The 21,091-nt window shown below is 39.6% G+C and overlaps 1 protein-coding gene across 1 annotated transcript in view; it reads left to right on the top strand.

Annotated features, from left to right (window-relative positions):
• The window catches only part of TCF4 (transcription factor 4), a 358,643-nt gene that overhangs the window by 319,618 nt on the left and 17,934 nt on the right, over positions 1-21,091 (top strand). The window contains exons 11-14 of the mRNA XM_079717032.1: positions 4,097-4,164; positions 5,283-5,361; positions 7,928-8,004; positions 10,939-11,142. Coding sequence (XP_079573158.1) covers positions 4,097-4,164; positions 5,283-5,361; positions 7,928-8,004; positions 10,939-11,142 — 428 coding nt within the window. The remainder of the gene's footprint in view (positions 1-4,096; positions 4,165-5,282; positions 5,362-7,927; positions 8,005-10,938; positions 11,143-21,091) is intronic.

The raw sequence follows: 21,091 nt of genomic DNA, 5'->3' as shown, positions 1-21,091 counted from the left end.
AACAACTTAAGTTTTTAAAACCATCATCTTCTTTCAGACAAAGGCACTCTGAATTGCACTTTGTCATCCTTTTATATGTTCAGGATGTGCCCAGCCTGGGGTTCTGGGTATGCAGTAAAGGGGTAACACATCTTCCAAATTCTGGTTTACAGCAGTCAATCCCCAGACACCACTCATCCTGATGTTTGGATTAGGATATGTCTAACGGAAATTGCCATTTTCCCCAAAGTGGAGTTTGAGACCGAGGGTGGTCCCACCTGTAGCTGAAAAGACTAAACCCTTCTTTTTGCTCCATCTTCTAGCCAGTAATAGCGCCTGTGTTCAAGCCATCTGAACAACGCTTGGGTGGCTGGCAGTGTCAAATCCTCCTACAAAATTACAGTTCCTCTTAATAACTTCTCATCTTCCATTCATATTTATGTTACAGCTCTACTTAGAGACTTGATTTTTTTTTTTTTCTCTTGAGCTAGAGAAACTGATAAGAGCTAAAATCACATGAGAAATCCATCCAGTCTTTACCAAGCAGGGCGGCAATAGTTTTTCTCTTTATTTCTGTTATCTGGGCATTTTGGTAATTTCTGATAATATCAGTTGACAAAAACTCAGGCCTGGAATAGTAATCAAGTCCTGTTACATGAAAGGTGGGAAAGTGGATTTGATGAGCACACATTGAATGAGGAGGGTAGTTTGCTAAACATGACCCGTTTCTTCAATATAGAAGAACTTTTGCTATTTGAGAATTAAATATATATTCACTTTCTGATTATTTATGCCCTTTCACATAACAGGCACACAACTACAAAGAGAAATCTTCAGGAGAAAGACCCATGTAGCTGAACATGTTTAGGGACTCTTGAAAATGTGTCTTCTCCAGTGTTTCCTGGAACAGAACAAAAGGCATTCCAAGTGCAAGGGCAAACTGGTCCCAATAAACTGCTTTGAAATTTAAGCCCTGGGGGTGCTTCTCCAGCTGTTGCAAGGTAGAATGGCTGGCTGTATGTTAAAAAATAGTCTGCTCTTGGGGCTTCCCTGGTGGCGCAGTGGTTGAGAGTCCGCCTGCCGATGCAGGGGACACGGGTTCGTGCCCCGGTCCGGGAAGATCCCACATGCCGCGGAGCGGCTGGGCCCGTGAGCCACGGCTGCTGAGCCTGTGCGTCCGGAGCCTGTGCTCTGCAATGGGAGAGGCCACAACAGTGAGAGGCCCGCGTACCGCAAAAAAAAAAAAAAAAAAAAAAAATAGTCTGCTCTTATCAGTGGCTTCCATGAGCAGCCTTTGTAGTTTTCTGAAACATTTTCATGACAACATAATGTAAGGCGCTAAATCCTGTCTTTCTATTGTACTTCCTGAGTTCTAACATCTCCCTGTATAAAACAGGCACTAATAGAAAGTTTAGTTAGAAAGGTGTAGTATGAAAAGATCGTAAGGATTGTATCTTATCTCTTCTAAAGTATGATTTTTATGCCATATATAATTTATTTTTTATTTTTAGATTAGGCATATTCTTTTTTTCTTTTTTTTTTCTTTTTTTTACAATAGGTCCTTGTTGGTTATCTGTTTTAAATATAGCAGGGTGTACATGTCAATCCCATACTCCCAATCTAAAAAGAAAAAAGATGCAAATGAACTTATTTACAAAACAGAAACAGACTCACAGATTTAGACAATGAATTTATGGTTACCAGAGAGGAAAGGGTGGGAGGAAGGGATAAATTGGGAGTATACTTTATTTTTTAAATGTCTCTAAAATATTTTTATTGGTTTTTAATTCTTTCCGTTTGGTTTCATGAAAATATATTTTAAAACACTTATTATTCTCATTTTAAAGCTGTTCAAAGAATTAATCTTTTGAAAGCTACTACAGCAGCAAATTTTATCCATAAGTATAACAATATCTTATCCTATTTGGGTTTAGTTTCTTTGTTAGGTAATGTAATTTTTTTCTATTGTGGCTCTGAATTTTCATTTCATGAAGATCTGTTTTCTAGTCAAGCAGATATCACAGATTATTTTGACTGATAAATCTAATTTTAAGTGTATATGATAATATTGCTTCTTGGGGGGAAGAAAAACAAATATATATGTATAATTGCCCCCACATACCATGGTAATACATGCTAAGAAATGTTAGTGCTCTTTGTGTTTTCAAAATCTTTATTATTTTCTCTTTAGAATTGTCTTAAGTTTTAAAAGAACTCCTTGATGCAGAAATTTTTAGTTTCACACCAGATATAATTTCAGTTATCTCTTATAGTAAGTATTTTTAGCACTCTTGATCTCTGGGTTCCTTCCAGTAGCTCAATTGTATGATGTCAGACCCTCATTTCAAAGAACTTTCTTATACATAAATTCCTTAGTACTAGCAACTAATATATTTTTAATATTATGAATTTGTGATAAGAAAAAGAATAGGTTTGTTTTGTCAGAAGGTGATTGTGTTCTTTTTATCACATACCAGTTTTCTTTCAGTTTTAGTAATTAACAAATGAATGTGGGTGTGAGTTTTGTTAACCAAACAAAGCACACATCAAAAGATTATCGAACTATCATACCTAACATATAAATATGTAAAAATAACAAGCATAATTTAACTATGCTAAGCAGAGGTCAGGATAAGCTAGAGACGGAGATAATGTGACCACTTGCGATCTGATCCCACGACTGTATTTTACAGATCTGGAAGCTGAAGATGTCACACTTGCCAGAAGGGTTGCTTTCTTGGGTTGAGGATAGGGTTGGGAAGTTTTCTTCAGTTTTAAATGTGTAATGAAGTTTTGCTTGGATTAATCAGTTGATTTAAGATTTCCTTTTCTTATTTCACAAAATAGTGAAAAACATCTTCTCCTGGAGCTTAATAGGTTTTATTTAAATATTATATCTATTTGCTTATGCTGAGGCCTTAATAAATGTAAAAGAACACCACTGGCTATACCATTTTATAAAGGCAAATTACTTTCAAAAGACACTTGTTAGATAGAGCTGGCTTTGAATTATATACCAGAACCTATATCCTTTTATTAACAGTACAGTTATCCTTCAGTATCCTTCCAGCGGATTGGTTCCAGGACCGCCCAACAGATACCAAAATCTGAGGACGCTCAAGTCCCTTTATAAAATGGTGTAGTATATGCATATAACCCTTGCATATCCTCTCCTATAGTTTAAGTCATCTCTAGATTATTTATAATGCCTAATACAATATAAATGCTATGTAAATAGTTGCCTCTAACAACAAATTCAAGTTTTGCTTTTTGGAACTTTATGGAATTTTTTTTTTTTTTTGTAGATTTTTGATCCGAGGTTAGTTAAATCCTTGGATGCTGAATCTGTGGATACGGAAGACTGACTGTACTCTTTGTTCATCTATGTTGTAGATAGAAGCACCAGTGTTTAAGATAATAGAGATTGCTTCATCATCATGTGGACTTATTTTATCTCCAGAATTTGAGATAATATTGACTTTTAGTAGCTAAGGGTTCAAATTCTTTAAATGTGAACACAGACTTAAAATGTGTGGAGAATATATGTTACTTAAAATATTAAAAATATTTTCCCTCCTAGGAAGGCAGGCCTGTTATAGATTTTTTTGTTGTTTTATTTTGTTTATTGTGGAACTCTGAGAGGAGTATCTCATTTTGCTGTATGGCAAAAAAAAAAAAAAAAAGGTTTTTTTAAATTTGAAAGCAGATGTAAATCATTCATGAAGATAATTCAGTTTACTATATAAAATATAAAGAAAAGGCAAACTCTGAGGATTTCAGGGACCTGAAAGTACTGCACACTTTTTAGCAATGACCATCGTATGCTCACCTGCTACTGTTCACCACCAACCACTCATACACAACCAGGGGGGATGTAATAGCAACTAAAACACTTTATCTTTAAACCAGGGTGTCAGGTTTGTATTTTATCTGTAAAAAAATGTAACATGAATATATTTGACATCTACCTCAGCAAACAAATTAATGCTAATTAAAGATTAATGTGTTGTAATTAGCATTAAAAATGCAATTAAATTGTGAGTAAATGGACCAGGAATAGAAAATCATTTGGCGTCTCACTGCCTGGTTTTTCATATTCTGCCTTTTGTTTTTGCAGCAAATAGAGGAAGCGGAGCAGCAGGCAGCTCCCAGACTGGAGATGCTCTGGGGAAAGCACTTGCTTCGGTGAGGAAATATTGACTTTGGACTTCATATGTACCATGGCAGAAGGGTGAACTTTAATCAGAAGTGGACATTTAGAATTTTAGAAAATGGATGGCAAATAGCTTTGATTTTTGGAAAGGCTAGCTTCCTTGCATAATGATCATTGGAAAATTTGAGGAGAGAACTTTGAAGATGCCAGCGGATGGCTGGTCTCTTCCATCTTGCCTCCTCCGCTTCCCGGTACTCAATCGTGGATTGGTGGATATTCTCAGGGCCTTTAAGAGGATAGATTTTCTATCTTGATGTCTTATTTTCTTCTAAAGTCGTTTGGGTACTCACTGATTGACTGACTTTGCCAAGGGGTAATTCCAAAACACTTTGCAAAAGGCATTTCAGAAAAATGACCATAACTGAGACCCAGGAGAAATTGTCACATAATTGGCACTCAGCTTCTCCACTTTGCCCGCCCACTACCTAGAGGCTAGAATCCAGCATTCCTTGCATGTTCACTAGTGACAGATGGCACCCTTCCTTGTCTGAAGGAGTGTACCTGATACGGTCTTCAGAAGCTGAATGTGATCATTTGTAAATGTAAGTGGAGACTTGTTGCTCTAACATTTTGTCTCTTCAGTTGGTTCTTCCTTACCATTGGGGGCAGAGATGAGTTTGACTTAGATTAGCATTGTGACCTAAGGAAAAGTTTTTCTTCAGTCTGAGCATTCTTATGACTTGGAATCACATGCCTTAAACATAATGCAGAAGGGGTTGGACAAAAACCTTAGAGATGATGCTGTCCAACCCCTTGTTTTATGGAGGAGGGAAAGGGAGGTTTGGAGTATCTGTGTAGGTTGATGGCCACACAGCCATGGGAGGACATGGGAGGAAATGGACGAGAACTAAAGTCGGCTGACCCCACTCCGGTTCTTTTCCCACTATCTTATACCACCTCAATAGCTCTTCTATTGAAAAATCAATTAAGTTTTTCATTTTAGAATATTGGTACTACAGTTGATCATTGAATGTATCGTGTACCTTGGAATTTGTAAATGAATTGCATTGACACTTTGTAGTTTAAAATTGTTGAATATTTATTCCCAGTGAATGAGGTGTTTTTTTTTTTTTCTCCCCACTGTTTTAAGATCTATTCTCCAGATCACACTAACAACAGCTTTTCATCAAACCCTTCAACTCCTGTTGGCTCTCCCCCGTCTCTGTCAGGTACAGTACCATAAATCCACTGCATCCGAGTGTCAGTTTATGGAATGGTTTCCCCCTTACACTTCCTGCGCTACTAGGTGGAAACTCACTCCCTCCAAAAGCTCAAAACAGAGCATTTCTGGACAGACAAATAGGAAAGGGTGGGAGAGACAGACTGCCGTACGATGGCAAAGTCATTTACATCCAAAACTTTTCTTAAAAATCACGTGTTTTTAGAATATACAGGCGTGTGGGAAACTTCCTTCTTAAACTTTTCTTGGCTCTGTAGAAGATACTCCACAGAATAATATACTCCAGTAAAACATCTCAACGAGAAAACACAGTTCACATCATCATGAATAGGAATATAGATTATGTAGTGATCAAATATAGACTATTCAAAAGGATCATTTCCCACAGAAATTTTAGGCTTTTCAGATTCCCTCTTTAAAGCCCACGTTACTGGAATGTTTGAAGAAAACTATAATTGTGTAAATAAATTGTGATATAACTGTGGAGTAAAAGGGGATGTTTGCCATTTAATAGAACAAATTAACATGACCTTTGGCTTCAAATAATAAAATTATAAGTTGTTAAATTGTGTTAGTAAAGCATTGCACTTTTCATAGCTCCATTTTAAAGGCTCATTGCCTTTCCAGTATAAATGCTTCCAGAAAGGCCTTGTCTGGTACATGTCTCTTCTCTTTGGAAGGAGGACAGGTGGCTTCTTAAAAAAAAAAAAACAAAAAAACACGAAATCACATCTGTACCTGATTGAAACCTGACCTTACTATAATTTAGACTGGACTCACTTGCCTGAATGTCGCCACCTCCATCTCTGTATTATTCCCTGCATGCAGCACTCGCATGGCCCCTCATAACGTGGGTTCCCTGGTAAAGAGTGGGAGATTTCAGATGGCCACAAAGCTTTCAGAGTGGCTTAGGTGAGACTTCATATCAGCCTTTTCCAAGCCTCCATTGACACGAGGGGGTCACAGAATAGAGAGGGAAATGGCTTGGACCTTTTAGTTCATATCTCCAGAGAGACAGTGTTGAAACCGGGAAGAGCCATTAAGAAGATAATGGAGCAGCAAGGAAATACTCCCCATGACAGAAAAGTCAAGTTCATAATTGTTGTCCACTTCCGGCTCAGTACCATATTGTTAGGCTCTGGAAAATGATCACAAGTGTCAACGTGCAGAGCCAGAGAAGGCTTGAGACAACACGGAGCCCAGTGAGGCCAGGGATGAGGGAGTCTGGACAGGGAGAACTCCCAAGTTCCCCGTTTCAAACAAGGCAGCTCTGATTTCATCTATTTTATAATTTGGAAAAAAGAATATTCTAGAACCTAATAAAGTTTGAGAACAGCTGTTTGAGTTGAATGCTCTGCTTTACAGATGGACATACGAAGGCCCAGAAAGAGTATGGGATTTGCTGAGGATCCATCAGTAGCAATATCAGAGCTCAGGCTGGAATCCAGGGCTCACCACTCTGTCACTCCACTTCCAGGTTAAGGATGGGAGGGGAAAGTTACGATGAACAAATCATTCCAGAAAAACGCCACAAATCCCCCAAACCTGAGGAGCATGCTTTATGTGGAAGACACTGAAACAAGGCCACTTTTGGGGTGCTGGTAATCCATCCTGGAAGAGCACATGTTAGGAAGAAAGAACTTTATGAAGATATAAATATGGGGATAGATTGCTATTTTCACACCAATGGCTCTGTCCAGATTCTGTCACTAAAAGTAATTGACCGAAATATTCTATTTTTATTTAGCATAAAAATACACACACATGCACACCCAGAAATGGCAGGAAGAATAGATTTTTAAAGTGCTAACAGTGTCGGAGCATGAGATTTCAGTGAGATCATAGATTTTTTTTTCCCTTTCTTGAATTTTTTTATTTTCTAAATTTTCTACATGGAGTATGTATTATTTTAAATTTAAAAGTGGTTTTTAATTTGAAAGTGGTAGGTTAGACATGTTATATTTATTACAGCAGGAATCTTTCTTTACCTTTAAGTTTAGTGAATCATTAAAAACGTGTTTCCTTGGGAAGAAATTACTTAATGTTGTTATATTGAGTGTTTAAAGTTCTGGTTTAGTGGATCGCTGCCAGCTAATCTTATTTCCTTGAAAAGTTTCTGAAGGCTTATCCTTTCTTAAGGATCATTTAAAAAACAAGTAGCAGAGCTGCTTTTCATTGCTGAGAGAATTTTGGTTTAACAAACTGGCTTTGCATGAGGGTGTAATGAAAGTCCCTCTTTGCGCTCTTAAAAGTATATTGACTGTGTATGATAGTTTTCTATCAAAGGGACATTTCTCTAGCTAAAATTCAGAATCACCTAAGTGTTCCCTTTTAGGAGGAAGCCTGAGAGAATTCTGAGTCCATGTACAGTCTACATGTTTTACATTTAAAATGTTTTCCTTGCCCCCAAATTCTTGTATAGGAAGTTTATGTGTATTTCCCTGTTGTCCAAGTAGAAATTGATATTGCTAATTTTTACAAGAACTGTTTAAAATGTTGGTAAGATTATTTTTAAGGTTATACAGATCTCATTGTAATTCCCATTTTCATATCAGCAGGCACAGCTGTTTGGTCTAGGAATGGAGGACAGGCTTCATCATCTCCTAATTATGAAGGACCCTTACACTCTTTGGTAAGTTTCATCTGCTCATCTTCACTCTGGCCATTCTTTTTTTTTTTTTTTTTTTTTTTTGAGATTGTTTTTGATGTGGACCATTTTTAAAGTCTTTATTGAATTTGTTACAATATTGCTTCTGTTTTATATTTTGGTTTTTTGGCCACAAGGCATGTGGGATCTTAGCTCCCCAGCCAGGGATCGAACCCACACCCCCTTCACTGGAAGGTGAAGCCTTAACCACTGGACCGCCAGGGAAGTCCCCACTCTGGCCATTCTCAGGCCATGTGTCTCTTTTACCATCGAGTTCACTCTCCAAGATTCTTATTTTCACTAATAGGAACTTTCATTTGACGTGAGCCCACGCGTTTGGTTAGAGCCAGAGTTATTAGACTGTGCTTGTTCCTGTTTATAGATTGTAACCCAGATACTACTACAGTGGAAGCCTCGGGGCTCTAAATATCTAGAACCAAGTAAGAGATTAAGAATCTTGGAAGGATCATGGCCTCCTCCCCTTGTTAGAGGAAGATGTGCATCAATGATTAGATGCCTCTCCTGACATGAGAGTGCTGGCGTTCCAACTATGCTGTGCAGCTGGAGCACTTGGAGAGTCTACATCTCTGTGCTTTGCTTTCCAGAATAACAGGTTTATAGGCGTTTTCTTCTTGACCTCTGAATAAGAAGTCTACTGCTTATTTCCTCATTCACTTTGATTCTTGTGGAAGTCTAGTAATTTCATTAAATCTCTCTTGTAGGGAATAGCTGAAAATTTTCCCTTGGTGTAATTAATATGATAAATAATCACATGATGATTCAGTGTTTGACACTCAGCTCTAGGTGGAAGGGGCTGGAAACATGCATGAAGCAGCACTGCTCTATGCACTGTCTGGTCTGTATATGAGTCAGATGGGGAGGGTTAGCAGCAAGGAGCTGTCCTTCAAGGTTGAGTTTCCCTTTTTCTCTGCATATTTTGAGATGGAACATGGAAGTAGGCATAGATCTATCTATCTATCTACCTATCTATCTATCTTTATGTTGTCTTGTCAGCCGTTCAGGGTTTCCTTTCTTCCTTTTGGCTAACGATTTAAATTAAGGAAAATCTAAAAATGCAGATACAAAGGTGGATTTCCCCTTCACTGTGCTTTTCCATGCTGTTGTGTGTAAAGCAGCCACCTCCACATTTTAGCCAATAAGGTGACCACAGATTGAGACAGTGTAAGCACTGCGTACATAAGCCCCATGAATCTACAGCCCACATCCAAATAAGCCATGGTTCTTTTAAGTGTTTCCTTCCATTAGTCAGTCTCTGGGACCCATCGATCAAAACTGGGTTTTTTCCAACTACAGAACTGTAAAGACTAGGTTTATAGTTGTGAATGGCAGCTTTAATTCTCTTTGAATTCTCAACACTCAAGAGGGGATTCCCAAGCAGAAACTTGTTCTCCACCCGGAAGCGGTGAGCCAGAAAGGATGATAGGCACGTGTATTATTTCTTTTCATGCTCACACTTACACTTGGAAGTGTATATCATCATTCCTGTTTTTATAAATTAAAAAGTATAGACTCAAAGAAGTTTAGTAACTTTTCCAAGGTCACAGAAGCAGCAGAGCTAGGAGTTTAAGGGAGGCCCCTTAACACCAAAGCCCACCAAATCAGAAGGCTCTGTACCATAGACTGACTGTATTAGATACACGTTCTTTCTGTTATTAGGGAATAATTAGAAATTGTTTTTCTCATGCGGGAGAGCTGGTGTATCTGTTTGCACAGCCCTTTGGAAATCAAAGTGGATTGTAGCATGATCCAGTACAAAAAGGCACTAGATTTGAAGACTTAGATTGTAACCCTGACTTTACCATTTCCTGGCAGTGTGACATTGAATAATTAATTCACTTAATTTCTTTGAGCCTCATTTGCACGTCTATAAGGAAGGGATAATAATGTCTTCCCTGCTTGCTTACACATGTAGAATGAGGATCCAGTGAGGCGGTATATTTTAAAGTGCACCCTGGAGATGTTTGTTTGATATCATTATTGATCACACTGAAAAAAGTGAATACACATCTCCATGTCCAATTTCTTCACCAAAAACTATCCATATAGGCTTTATCCAGTTGTGGAAAACTAGGATCCTAATGGCTGGGGTGAAAAAAAGATCAGCTGGTTTTTCATTTTATAAGGTAGTGAATTCTATACTATAGTAAGGGCCTTGAAATCAATTAGAAGCCCCCCGTGAACAATTCATTCAAGTCTTTATGATTCTTCAGTCTTGAAATCTCCTACCACTTTGGTTGGCAGAATTTTTGCGAGTTTTTTCTTTAACCGTTTTGAGGCTCCAGTTCCCTTTACACACACACACACACACACACACACACACACACATGCTGGTGATGGTAGCTAGAAAGCAAGAAACAGAGTAAAAATTGTTAGTACTCGATAGGAAATTACAGTCTGTACGCATTTACCTGCCCTTGACTTGATACATAACACTATATCATATGGCACAGAGGAAACCCAGGAAATACGCCCTTAAGAAGATAATTTAATTGGAAAACTATAAATAGGTCACCTTTCCATTGTTAACTTTTTGAAATCTTTAACAAATGCCTGCCAGTACGTTCCTTAAATTCAATAAATGTTTTTGCTTTTCTGAAGTAAATCTAAATTCTCTTTCAAAGTTATGCAATATAGTGTAGCATATGTACTAACAACATCCTGGAAGAATTACTGAATTTGTTCACAAAAAATTACAGTATAATTATAGCATTAACAATTTTCACCAGTTTTCTAGGAAGGTCACTATTTATTTTTATTATAATTTTAAGGAAATAAACTTTACTGGAAACATATATTCAGAGACCCAAAGTGTGATTCGTGTCAACTCAGGTTTTACTTATATAACCTACACACGAATTTCTAACTAAATCAAATTTCACGTCATTTATTAACCAACAGCAAAGCCGAATTGAAGATCGTTTAGAAAGACTGGACGATGCTATTCATGTTCTCCGGAATCATGCCGTGGGCCCGTCCACAGCCATGCCTGGTGGTCATGGGGACATGCACGGAATCATTGGACCGTCTCATAATGGAGCAATGGGTGGTCTGGCCTCAGGGTATGGAACCGGTCTTCTTTCTGCCAACAGACATTCACTCATGGTAAGTCACTAAATTTGGGGACTCTAGTTATCTTATAGAATTAGAATTTCTAGTACAGATACTACTGCTGCAGTTTTTTCTTTTGTAAACAGCTTTATTGAGATGTAATTTATTTAACCTACAATTCACCCCTTTCAGTTTTACAATGTACTGTGTTCTACATATATTCTCAGGGTTATGCCATCAGCACCAGAGTCTAATTTTAGAACATTTTTGACCCCTACAAAAAGAAAAGAAATCCACATGCCCGTTAGCAGTCACTCTCCATCCTTCCCTCCCTCTAGCCCCTGACAACTACTAACCTACTTTCTGTCTCTATAGATTTGCCTAGTCTAGATATTTCCTATAAATGGAATCCCACAGTATGTGGTGGTCTTTTCTGACTGGCTTATTTCACTTAGCATAATGTTTTCAGGGTTTATATATGTTTTATCATTTATCAGAGCATCATTCATTTTTATTCCCCAAAAGATTCAGGTGATGGATATTTGGGTTACTTCCAGGCTTTGGCTATTAGGAATAATGCTCCTATGAGCATTCATGTACTAGTTTTTGTGTGGACATATGTTTTCATTAAACTTAAGTATAAACCTAGGAGATCATTGCTGGGTCATTGCTGGTGTGTTCAAATCTTCAGTTTGGTGACTTCAGCTAAAGGACCCAATGTTCATGTTACATTGCTGGCATTTCACATGTGAGTAGGTTGGATTTTTAAAATTATTATTAAAGAAGCCAAATCAATGTCTTTTGCTTCTGAGTATGGGAGGTAGAAATATATGGTTTGTCTGTCTAAATAGATGATGTGGCACCATGTAATTTCAGTATATCGTAGTTTTACCACTACCTATTTACGAATGTGTTTATTTGAATAATATTTAAGCAGATTTTGTCCATATTACAATTGAAATTTCAGTTTTGCCACTTTTGGAAAGGACTTGGGAGTGCATTCTTTCTTGGATGATTACAAAGATTCAGCAAATCTCCCTAAAAAAATGTGAAGTGATGACAATTAATGAAGTGACCATATGGGTGGGGAATTTAATATTACTAGTGATTCTGTGTAATTCTGCTCTTTACAAACTCCTGACCAGGGAACACCTTAGTGTCCTGTTTTGTGCCTTACAGGCTCTCAGAAAGTTACATGTATGAAGGTCTATTTTCCATTATCACTAGAGCGTCTCTTACTTAAAAGATGATTCCAAAAGGAGAATGCAAAATAAGTACAGATTATTCTGAGGCTCTTTAAGTTCTTTTCTTGTTCGGAAGTATTCTTCTGCCCTCCTTTGCATTTCTCTTAATAAAAGATTAAGAGTCCCATCCTGAGCGGTATGTTATGGAAACCTGCAACCAATTTGAAACCAAAAATACTGGTTTATAAATAGAAGCAGTGAACTCACTTCTAAAATGTGGAAAGGTATTTTTGAATGCCAAAGCTAAATCTTTTTTTTTTTCTTTTTTTGCTTTTCGTAGACTCTACCCTAAAAATTCCTCATTGAGTAAAAATTGTTTGTCTATTCATGGCAGTTGCTAAGAGTTTACAAAAGGAAAATCTAGATTTTAATTTAGCTTGGCCTCAGGTAATGTGCTAAATACGCTTGGGATGCATATAATATGAGATTTTAGTTTGTACAGCTTTTTTTTTTAAACTACAATGTTTAAACAATACTGCTTTTAATTAAGAAATCTGGCTTTATTAAAAGCCAGATCTGTGACTTACAGCCATTTCTGTATATCTGCTCTCAATCAAGAGAAAAATAGTTTAATTTCTGTAGCTGTGTTCGTTTTGCATATGTTAAACGGATGCAACGTGCACCCAGGACATTGCTTCAGAGACAGGTTTTTTTTTTTCCATAAATATGTAAAGTTTGCTCTTAAATACCAGATGTAGGTTAAGTGGTTCTTTGAAATAATAAACTATACGGAGATGTTTTCTGGAACCTTTTATTTGACCTTTGAATTGCCTCCTCTTTGGGTTTGATTCAGAGGTGGGATAGGAGGAAGAGACTAGAATCATCTTTGGAGATGGGACGTGGGACTGACCCAGGTGGAGGGGGAGGGGAGAGAACGAAACAGAGCAATAGAAAAGGGGAAATCATCGGCCAATATTACACAGAAACGTCTTTAATTATTTTGAAAGAAACGATGCCGAAGCAATAAAACTGCTAGCTTTGCTGATGAGGAAAAGTGCTCACTCACTCTCCTGAAGACATTTCTAATTCAGTCAGGGGTGACGGCCGAGCCAACCAGATCATAGAGTAACTCCAAAGCCATGGCGGGACAACCTGCTGCCCTTTTGAGCCGACGGAGGCCTAGCAGTCTTTCTCCTTTTTTCTCGAAAACATTCAGGGCGCCCAGTGCATCTGAGCTCCTCGGCCCGAAACCCCAACGTGTGCACAAGAGATCGGATCCTCCTTTCTTGCCTTGCGCAAACTGGTATGACTTTTCAAACAAAAACATCAGAACAAAGGAAATAGTTTTTGAATTTAGTCAGTCTGAAGTTAGCCTTTGACCATTTGATACATTCCACAATAAAAAGGAAGCTGAAGGGGAAGGGAAAAACCCACCCCCCCTTCCTCCCCCCCAGCAACAACAAAAAAAATTCAAGGAGGATACTGGTAATGTTTTCCACATTTGAATTTTAATACATGAAACAGGCCATAAAACGTTGGCCAGCTGCAGTAAATAAAGTAGCAGTGGGAGGTACACACTGGAAACATCGGACCAGTGCTGGTGGGAGTTTCATTCCCAGCTACACACCTTCAGTTGTTGTTCTGGAGTGCAAGCGAGTTGCAGTAACTTAACACCCATCCCAGGGCTGGTTTTGTTTTGAGCCAATCTCCTTTATAAGTCTCCTTAATAATTCCTTCTGATTAAAGAACAGATAGCTTTGAATTCTCTTGACCTCCAGTCTCTCCTCGTTTCCTCTCTCCCTGCCTTCCAAAATCAAAACGAAATGGCTTGATCCCTTGGAAGATGATAGAAGCATTTCTTTCTGCAGCAGCTTGCAACCGTGGTGGTTCTGCCTGGGCCATTATGTTATCTCATTTAATTGCTAACATATTGTACTTAGCTTTTGATTCATAAAATGTTTTCCTTGGAGTTCTGAAGTAGGTCTTCAGTGAATTACTAAGTATTAGTATAATGAAAGGGATTTTTTTTTTTTCACAGCAGCATGGCTCATAACACTCGAGCGACTGTTGATTCTTGTGGGCTTTTCTAGAGGATATAATTTGTCCATGCTTTTTCCTGCTCAGAAACCTTCACCGGCTTTCCATTATCTACAAGATAAAGACATATTTCTTAGCCTAGCTTATTAAGCCCATAACTGTCTACCAAAAGCCTTGTGCTTAGCTCTTCCAATGCAGAAACTTTTGCCAGCAAGACCAACCTCTGCATATCACCAGCATTTGCGCTGTGCATCCTCACTAGGTACGTCTTTTGCGTCTATCTGGCTTGTCCTGCTCTATCCACTGCTCTTAGCCCATCTCATTCCCACCCATTCTCAAAACTCTCACTCAAATTCCGTCTCTTCCAGGAAGCCTTTCCTTGCTACCTCCACCTGTGAGAGTCTTTTTCTTTTCTGCTCTCACAGCACTAAGAATCATACCATTGGCTAGATATTTATTTTACCCACTTAGGCAAAGCTGTATATCTTTGGTAGGTCTGACTTTTGCCTTACCAATAGATTGTAAATTCCTTGAGTACCATGTGTTACATTTTCTTTCCCTCTCAGTAGATAAATCATCAGTCAAAAGGGAAAAAAGGAAACTCATATTTTCTGAGTGCCTGACAAGTGGCCAGCCCTACAGCTAGGAGCTCCATATACCTTATCTCAGGCCATCTTCACAAGGGCCCAGTGAGGATGATAATGCTTTCCATTTTGGGTGTTGCTCAGATGAGCCTTAGAAGGTTTGAGTGGTCAATCTCAAGTCCAGAAGCTAGATTTAAACTCAGGGGACTTTTTGACTGTAAATTCCATGCTCAATCTTACCATCATGAGCGCTCCTCAGAGAGGATCTATAGTTATACCTTTTAAGAGCTAATTTTAGATGGTTAGAACTCATGATTTTCAAATCTTAACAAATGTTGGTCGACAAGAGAGACGTTTCTAGGTGTCTTATGGCCAATTTCCCAAAGCAGCTCTCTACCCACATGGAAAGGTAAAGAACTTTCCTCCAGTATGGTAGTATGCTGGATTAAATCCCACCTTGTCTAAACACTTATTCTTTTTTTTTTTTTTTTTTTTTGTGGTACGCGGGCCTCTCACTGTTGTGACCTCTCCCGTTGCAGAGCACAGGCTCTGGACGTGCTGGCTCACGGGCCCAGCCACTCCGCGGCACGTGGGATCCTCTGGGACCGGGGCACGAACCCGTGTCCCCTGCATCGGCAGGCGGACTCTCAACCACTGCGCCACCAGGGAAGCCCTAAACACTTATTCTTAAATCAACATGTCTGTGCTAAGTGGCAAGAGGTGTGGTGAGCGCTCCTTGCTAGGTGGTTGGAGTAGTTAATTTTAAAACATTAAGTTGTTTTTCTTACCTTAGCTTCCCAGTTTTCTAACGGAATCCAAGCAGAAATTTCGGAATGTGGGAGAATAAAGAAATAGCTGGGTTTATTACTCACCTGGTTAGAAACTCTTACCCAGATATCATTCCCCTCTGTGTCTCGGATATCAGTTCTTTTTATTTTTTTTTTGGCTGCATTGGGTCTTTGTTGCTGCACGTGGGCTTTTCTCTAGGCTACTCTTCGTTGCAGTGTGCAGGCTTCTCATTGTGGTGGCTTCTCTTGTTGCGGAGCACAGACTCTAGGCGCATGGGCTTCAGTAGCTGTGGCACGCAGGCTCAGTAGTTGTGGCTCGCGGGTTCTAGAGCTCAGGCTCTGTAGCTGTGGTGCACGGGCTTAGTTGCTCTGCGGCATGTGGGATCTTCCTGGACCAGGGCTCGAACCTATGTCCCCTGCATTGGCAGGCACTGTGCCACCAGGGAAGCCCTCGGATATCAGTTCTGATACTAAATCATTCGATTTTTGATAAGTTACTGAAACAACAGTTTTCCAAATGTCTCTCCATTATTCATGCAGTATTCAGATCCATCTGAATCCATGTAGCATTCAGATTCATGCAGTATTCAGATGAGCCCTGAAGAAACGTCTTTCAGATGACCTCACTCCTCTTTTAACAGAACAAGCATGAAACTCACATTAAAACTATTGGGTTGGGGCTTCCCTGGTGGTGCAGTGGTTGAGAGTCCGCCTGCTGATGCAGGGGACACGGGTTTGTGCCCCGGTCCGGGAAGATCCCACATGCCGCAGAGCAGCTGGGCCCGTGAGCCATGGCCGCTGAGCCTGCGCGTCCGGAGCCTGTGCTCCGCAACGGGAGAGGCACAACAGTGAGAGGCCCGCGTACCGCAAAAAAAAAAAAAAAAATTGGGTTGGCCAAAATGTTCGTTCAGGTTTTCCATACTGTCTCATGGACAAACCGGAACAAACTTTCTGGCCAACCCGATACCTTCATGTGATTCTGTTCCTGCTCTTGATTATTCGTCAGTAGAGTCAGCAATGGTGGGATCATTTTAGCTGAAAATCTCCTATACTATTAATATATAATATTACTGTGGTTCCCAGAGCCTTTTTGCTTAAAGCCCATCTATTCATTTCAAAAACATTTACCAGGTCATTACCAAATGCTGAGCTCGATGCTAAGGTGTGGTTTCTGCTCTGAAGCGTTCACAGTCTCGTAGGATAGGGTATATTTTTTTTAAAAAATTGCTGCAGCAGTGTGGTAAGACTCATAGGAGAGCAGGGCTCAGCCCTGATATCCGGGAGGGAAGGAACAGATTGTCCCTTGGTAGGAGTAGTGGTCTCCTAAGGGTCTAGTCGCCCTAGATGACCTAGGGGTGGAGGAGCCCTGTGAAACACACCACCCACACCTGTTCTCCACAGCATCACCTGAGGCCTCTTACTAGACTCCTAGGTGACGATGTAGCACACATTTTAGAAACCACTGGTATAAGCCAGTCTTAGCCCACTTTCCCTCTTTTCAGTATCATTTTTAGTGTGACTTTGGATTACAGAGAATTCATTAAAAGGTCAGTCATTAGATGAAGAAGCACCTTTCTATTTCAGTGACACGAAATATATGAGAGCTTTTACCACTTAGGATTTCAGAGGATAAACAAATTAGTTCTGCTTTTATAGATCTTAAGAATTAGGACCATTGAATTTTAGATGCTGAGAGCACTGCAGAAGTCATTTAGCCCATTGCTTTTATTTTACTGCTGAAGACTGAGGCCCAGAAGGGGGAAGTGACCCAGGTATGGATACTCTCTGGTTAATGGCTGAGCTAGGATTAGAAACCAGACAAGCCAGCAGCGAGACCAGCAGTCTTTGTACTAAATATTCCACTGCCGCAACAAATTTCCTCTCTAACCCGACGCCATAGCAATTTCAAAACTGTGGCTGGTATTACACGTGTTCTGTTAACTGATGAAACCCAAGAAAACTCTTTAGTTGCCCCCTGGCTCTCTGCACCATGTTGCTATTTAGTTCTGCCAATCCGATTTGGCCCCAAGAGAGAGTAGTGGGCAGTGATGTGATACTTTGAGTAGCATTTACTGGTATGTTGTAATGCGAGTAGCAGAAGTCAGAAAACTCGGTTTCTACATGGCCCTCTTCAACAAAGGTATGATCCACAGGGGCTTAGTCATCCTCAGTCTTGTTCCTCTTGGGTTTTCAGGGATTTTGATTCCATAAATTTCTGTGTATATTTGAGCACATACTTCATTTCTAAGCAATTATTAGCATATAATCTCAGAGACCCTTAGAAGGCATCTCCATCTAAATCCCTCTACAAATTCACTGCCAAGCAGTGAACAAGCCTCTATTAGCCTCTTTCCTCCAAGGCTGAGTACTCTAAATGACCATAAAGCCCATTTCCATCAGACTTTAGAAAATTCTTCCTTATGTCCAGCCCAAATTTAGTTCCCTATGAAGTTTTCATTTTTCTGCCCATTGGAGTTACCCCTAAGTCAATTCAACAAATACTTGAGAAACTTTCAATTATTTGAAGACAGTCTACTCGTTTTTTGTTTTTTGTTTTTCCTCTAGGGTATATACATCTGTATCTTCAAATATTTATCCTAAAAAAAAAAATGTTTTGACTTTATAACTTTCCAGTGCATTCTTCCAAGTTTAAAAAGAATACTCCCCCATTGCTCACCCAGGACCATTTAGTGTGTAGAATCTCAAATTGAATACAGTGCTCAAGGAATCATTAGCACAGCCTAGGGTAGATCTGTCACGAAACCCATTAAATACATTATGTCTTCCTTAAAGGCCACCCAACAGCATCCTACTGGCAGTATTTGGTGACATCATCATTCTACTGACAAACACTGAACTTGTAATCAGCTGAAATCCATCGGCCACATGTCCGTCAACTGTCCTTGTGCACTATTTGTTGTATCAGTGAATTTCATACTGTTTCCGGTGTCAAGGTCTCCTTTAAATCCTCATTCAGTCACATATTCTGCAGGTCTGTTGTTGGCAAATTTGTCACCAAACGCCAGGTGTGCAGCATTCCCGTGAACGAGGTTTATACAGAAAGACGTGTTCTTGGTGGAACTAAACTGAGTTGAGAGGTCATCGCCTGCGTTTCGGAGCATTTCGGAACTGTCTTTGAAATAGCCTGTTATAGAATTTCACCCAAGACCTTAGTCATCCACATCATCTTTCTATAGCTTCTACATTGGGTTTTGTTTTTCTTTAATGAGGATATTTGCCTATCTCTAGTGTTCTACCATCTCTCCTACTCTCCACAATTATCAAAAATTTCTGAAAGCTGATTAGCAACCTCAGTTGAAAGGTTTTATCTATATCAATGTTGTACTTTATTTATTTATTTATTTTTTGTGGTACGCGGGCCTCTCACTGTTGCGGCCTCTCCCGTTGCGGAGCACAGGCTCCGGACACGCAGGCCCAGTGGCCATGGCTCACGGGCCCAGCCGCTCCGCGGCATGTGGCATCTTCCCGGACCGGGGCACGAACCCGCGTCCCCTGCATCGGCAGGCAGATTCTCAACCACTGCACCACCAGGGTAGCCCGTGATAACTTTTAAGAGCCACCATCAAGAACTTTCAAATATACGATACAGTATTGTTAATTAACATCACCATGCTGTACATTAGATTCCCAGGGTTTATCTCTCTTATAGGTGGAAGTTTCTCACCTTTGACCAACATCCCCCCATTTCCCCCAGCAACCACCATTCTACTCTCTCATTTCTTTGAGTTCATTTGTTTAGATTCTGCATATAACTGAGACATACAGTATTTGTCTTTCTCCCTCTGACTTAGAGAAGTTCTCTTGACCATGGGTTAGTTACGACAGTTTTAGAATCCTTGAGGTCAACGTTTGATATTTCAGCATCCATTTAAACGAAAGTCAAGAGGTTTTGAATCCAGCCATAGCAGGGAGACCATTTTCCTCTCCATTAACAAACTCTAAGACAAGTGGTTCAGCATGATGTGTGCCCAGATCCCACAGCTCTAGGTCTAAATTAGGTATATCGCCTTTTTCTTCCCCCAATACCCATTTTACTTGAATTCAGGCCCTGTGACCTAGAAACGAGACAGTCAGTCTGCACTGGACCGTCAAACCCAAAGGACTCCCTTTCTCCTTGCTTCTAGGACAAGCCAAGCCTAGTTCCTTAATCTTTCCCCTGTGTTTAGCACCCTGGTGTCATGAACCTTAAATACATAAAACCCAACGGTTGTCTCCTCTGCTTTTAAAATATAAAAACACATTTAAAACAGACTCTATGAACTCAACATATTTTGACTTTGCTTTCTTCTTAAATAACAGAGGAAAAAGCAGGTAGACGCTTTCAGTAGCACAGTTATATTTTGTTGGGGACAAAGACACAGTGCTAAACAGTCTGTAATTTAGAGAAGACACGACCTGTACATTTTTAAAAGGTAATATTGCCCTCATTTTCTCAGGAAAGCAGATTTTCTGAAGGGAAAAATCTGTATTGTAGAGCTTAGAAATTACACAGATGTTTCTTCACTCATTCTGTATTGTCTGTGCTTCAGGTCCTTGGGGGATACATACATGTGTAAGAGAAAGTCTCTGAGCCCACAGGCCTTTGGCTCTGGGGGGATGATAACACAAGTATTTGCCTAACTAACTGTCACGCAGGGTGGAATGGTTAAGTGACCCGAGAGATGAGTCGGAGAAGGACGAACATTGGCCAGCCTTCGGGATGGCTAGGAAAGTTTCCTGGAGGAGATGTCATTGAGCTCATATTAGAGTCTGCGTTGGATTTCAATAGAGACAAGGCTAGAAAAGGCATTACAGAGCCATAGAATAAATATGATCCAAAAAAAATACGCAGAAAATCAAGGATCTTAAGTGCCCAGGTGGAAGTAGGGAAATGACCCAATGATGCGGTGCGCCAGTCAGGGCTGCCTTGGGCCGGGAGCCCCTCCTCCGAGCACGGCAGCTCCGACAACTGGCTCGCATCCTTCACAGGAGAGTCGACAGGAAGAGTGAATTTTCATGTATATTTTTTACATCCAAATTAAATTAACTCATGGAATTTTCCACCCTTAGGAATTAAAGTAGCAGCTCATGAAGTAATTCAGTTATGTCATTCATACCAAAACAGAAAATACTGGAGCAACTTGGCACCGTTTAAGAGCCAAGACTAGACCTTGGCTATTTTATATTTTTTTCAAAACCTGTAGGTGTTGTGTTCTGTTAACTTTTACTGGGGCTGTAATTTTTTTTTAAATCAAAAGTATCTTCATTGCTTAGAAAATAGAAGTGCAAAATGGATTTGAAATAAGAAGAAGGTTTAGGCAAAGCACCTTTAGGAGTTAATACCTAAAAAAAAAAAAAAACACAGAAGCTTTAATGTCGAAATTCTGAAATGCGGGGACTCTACCTAATT

Source organism: Hyperoodon ampullatus (genome assembly GCF_949752795.1).
Source record: "Hyperoodon ampullatus genome assembly, chromosome: 13".
In the NCBI taxonomy this organism is placed as follows: domain Eukaryota; kingdom Metazoa; phylum Chordata; class Mammalia; order Artiodactyla; family Ziphiidae; genus Hyperoodon; species Hyperoodon ampullatus.
This window is presented reverse-complemented; position numbering and strand designations above follow the sequence as displayed.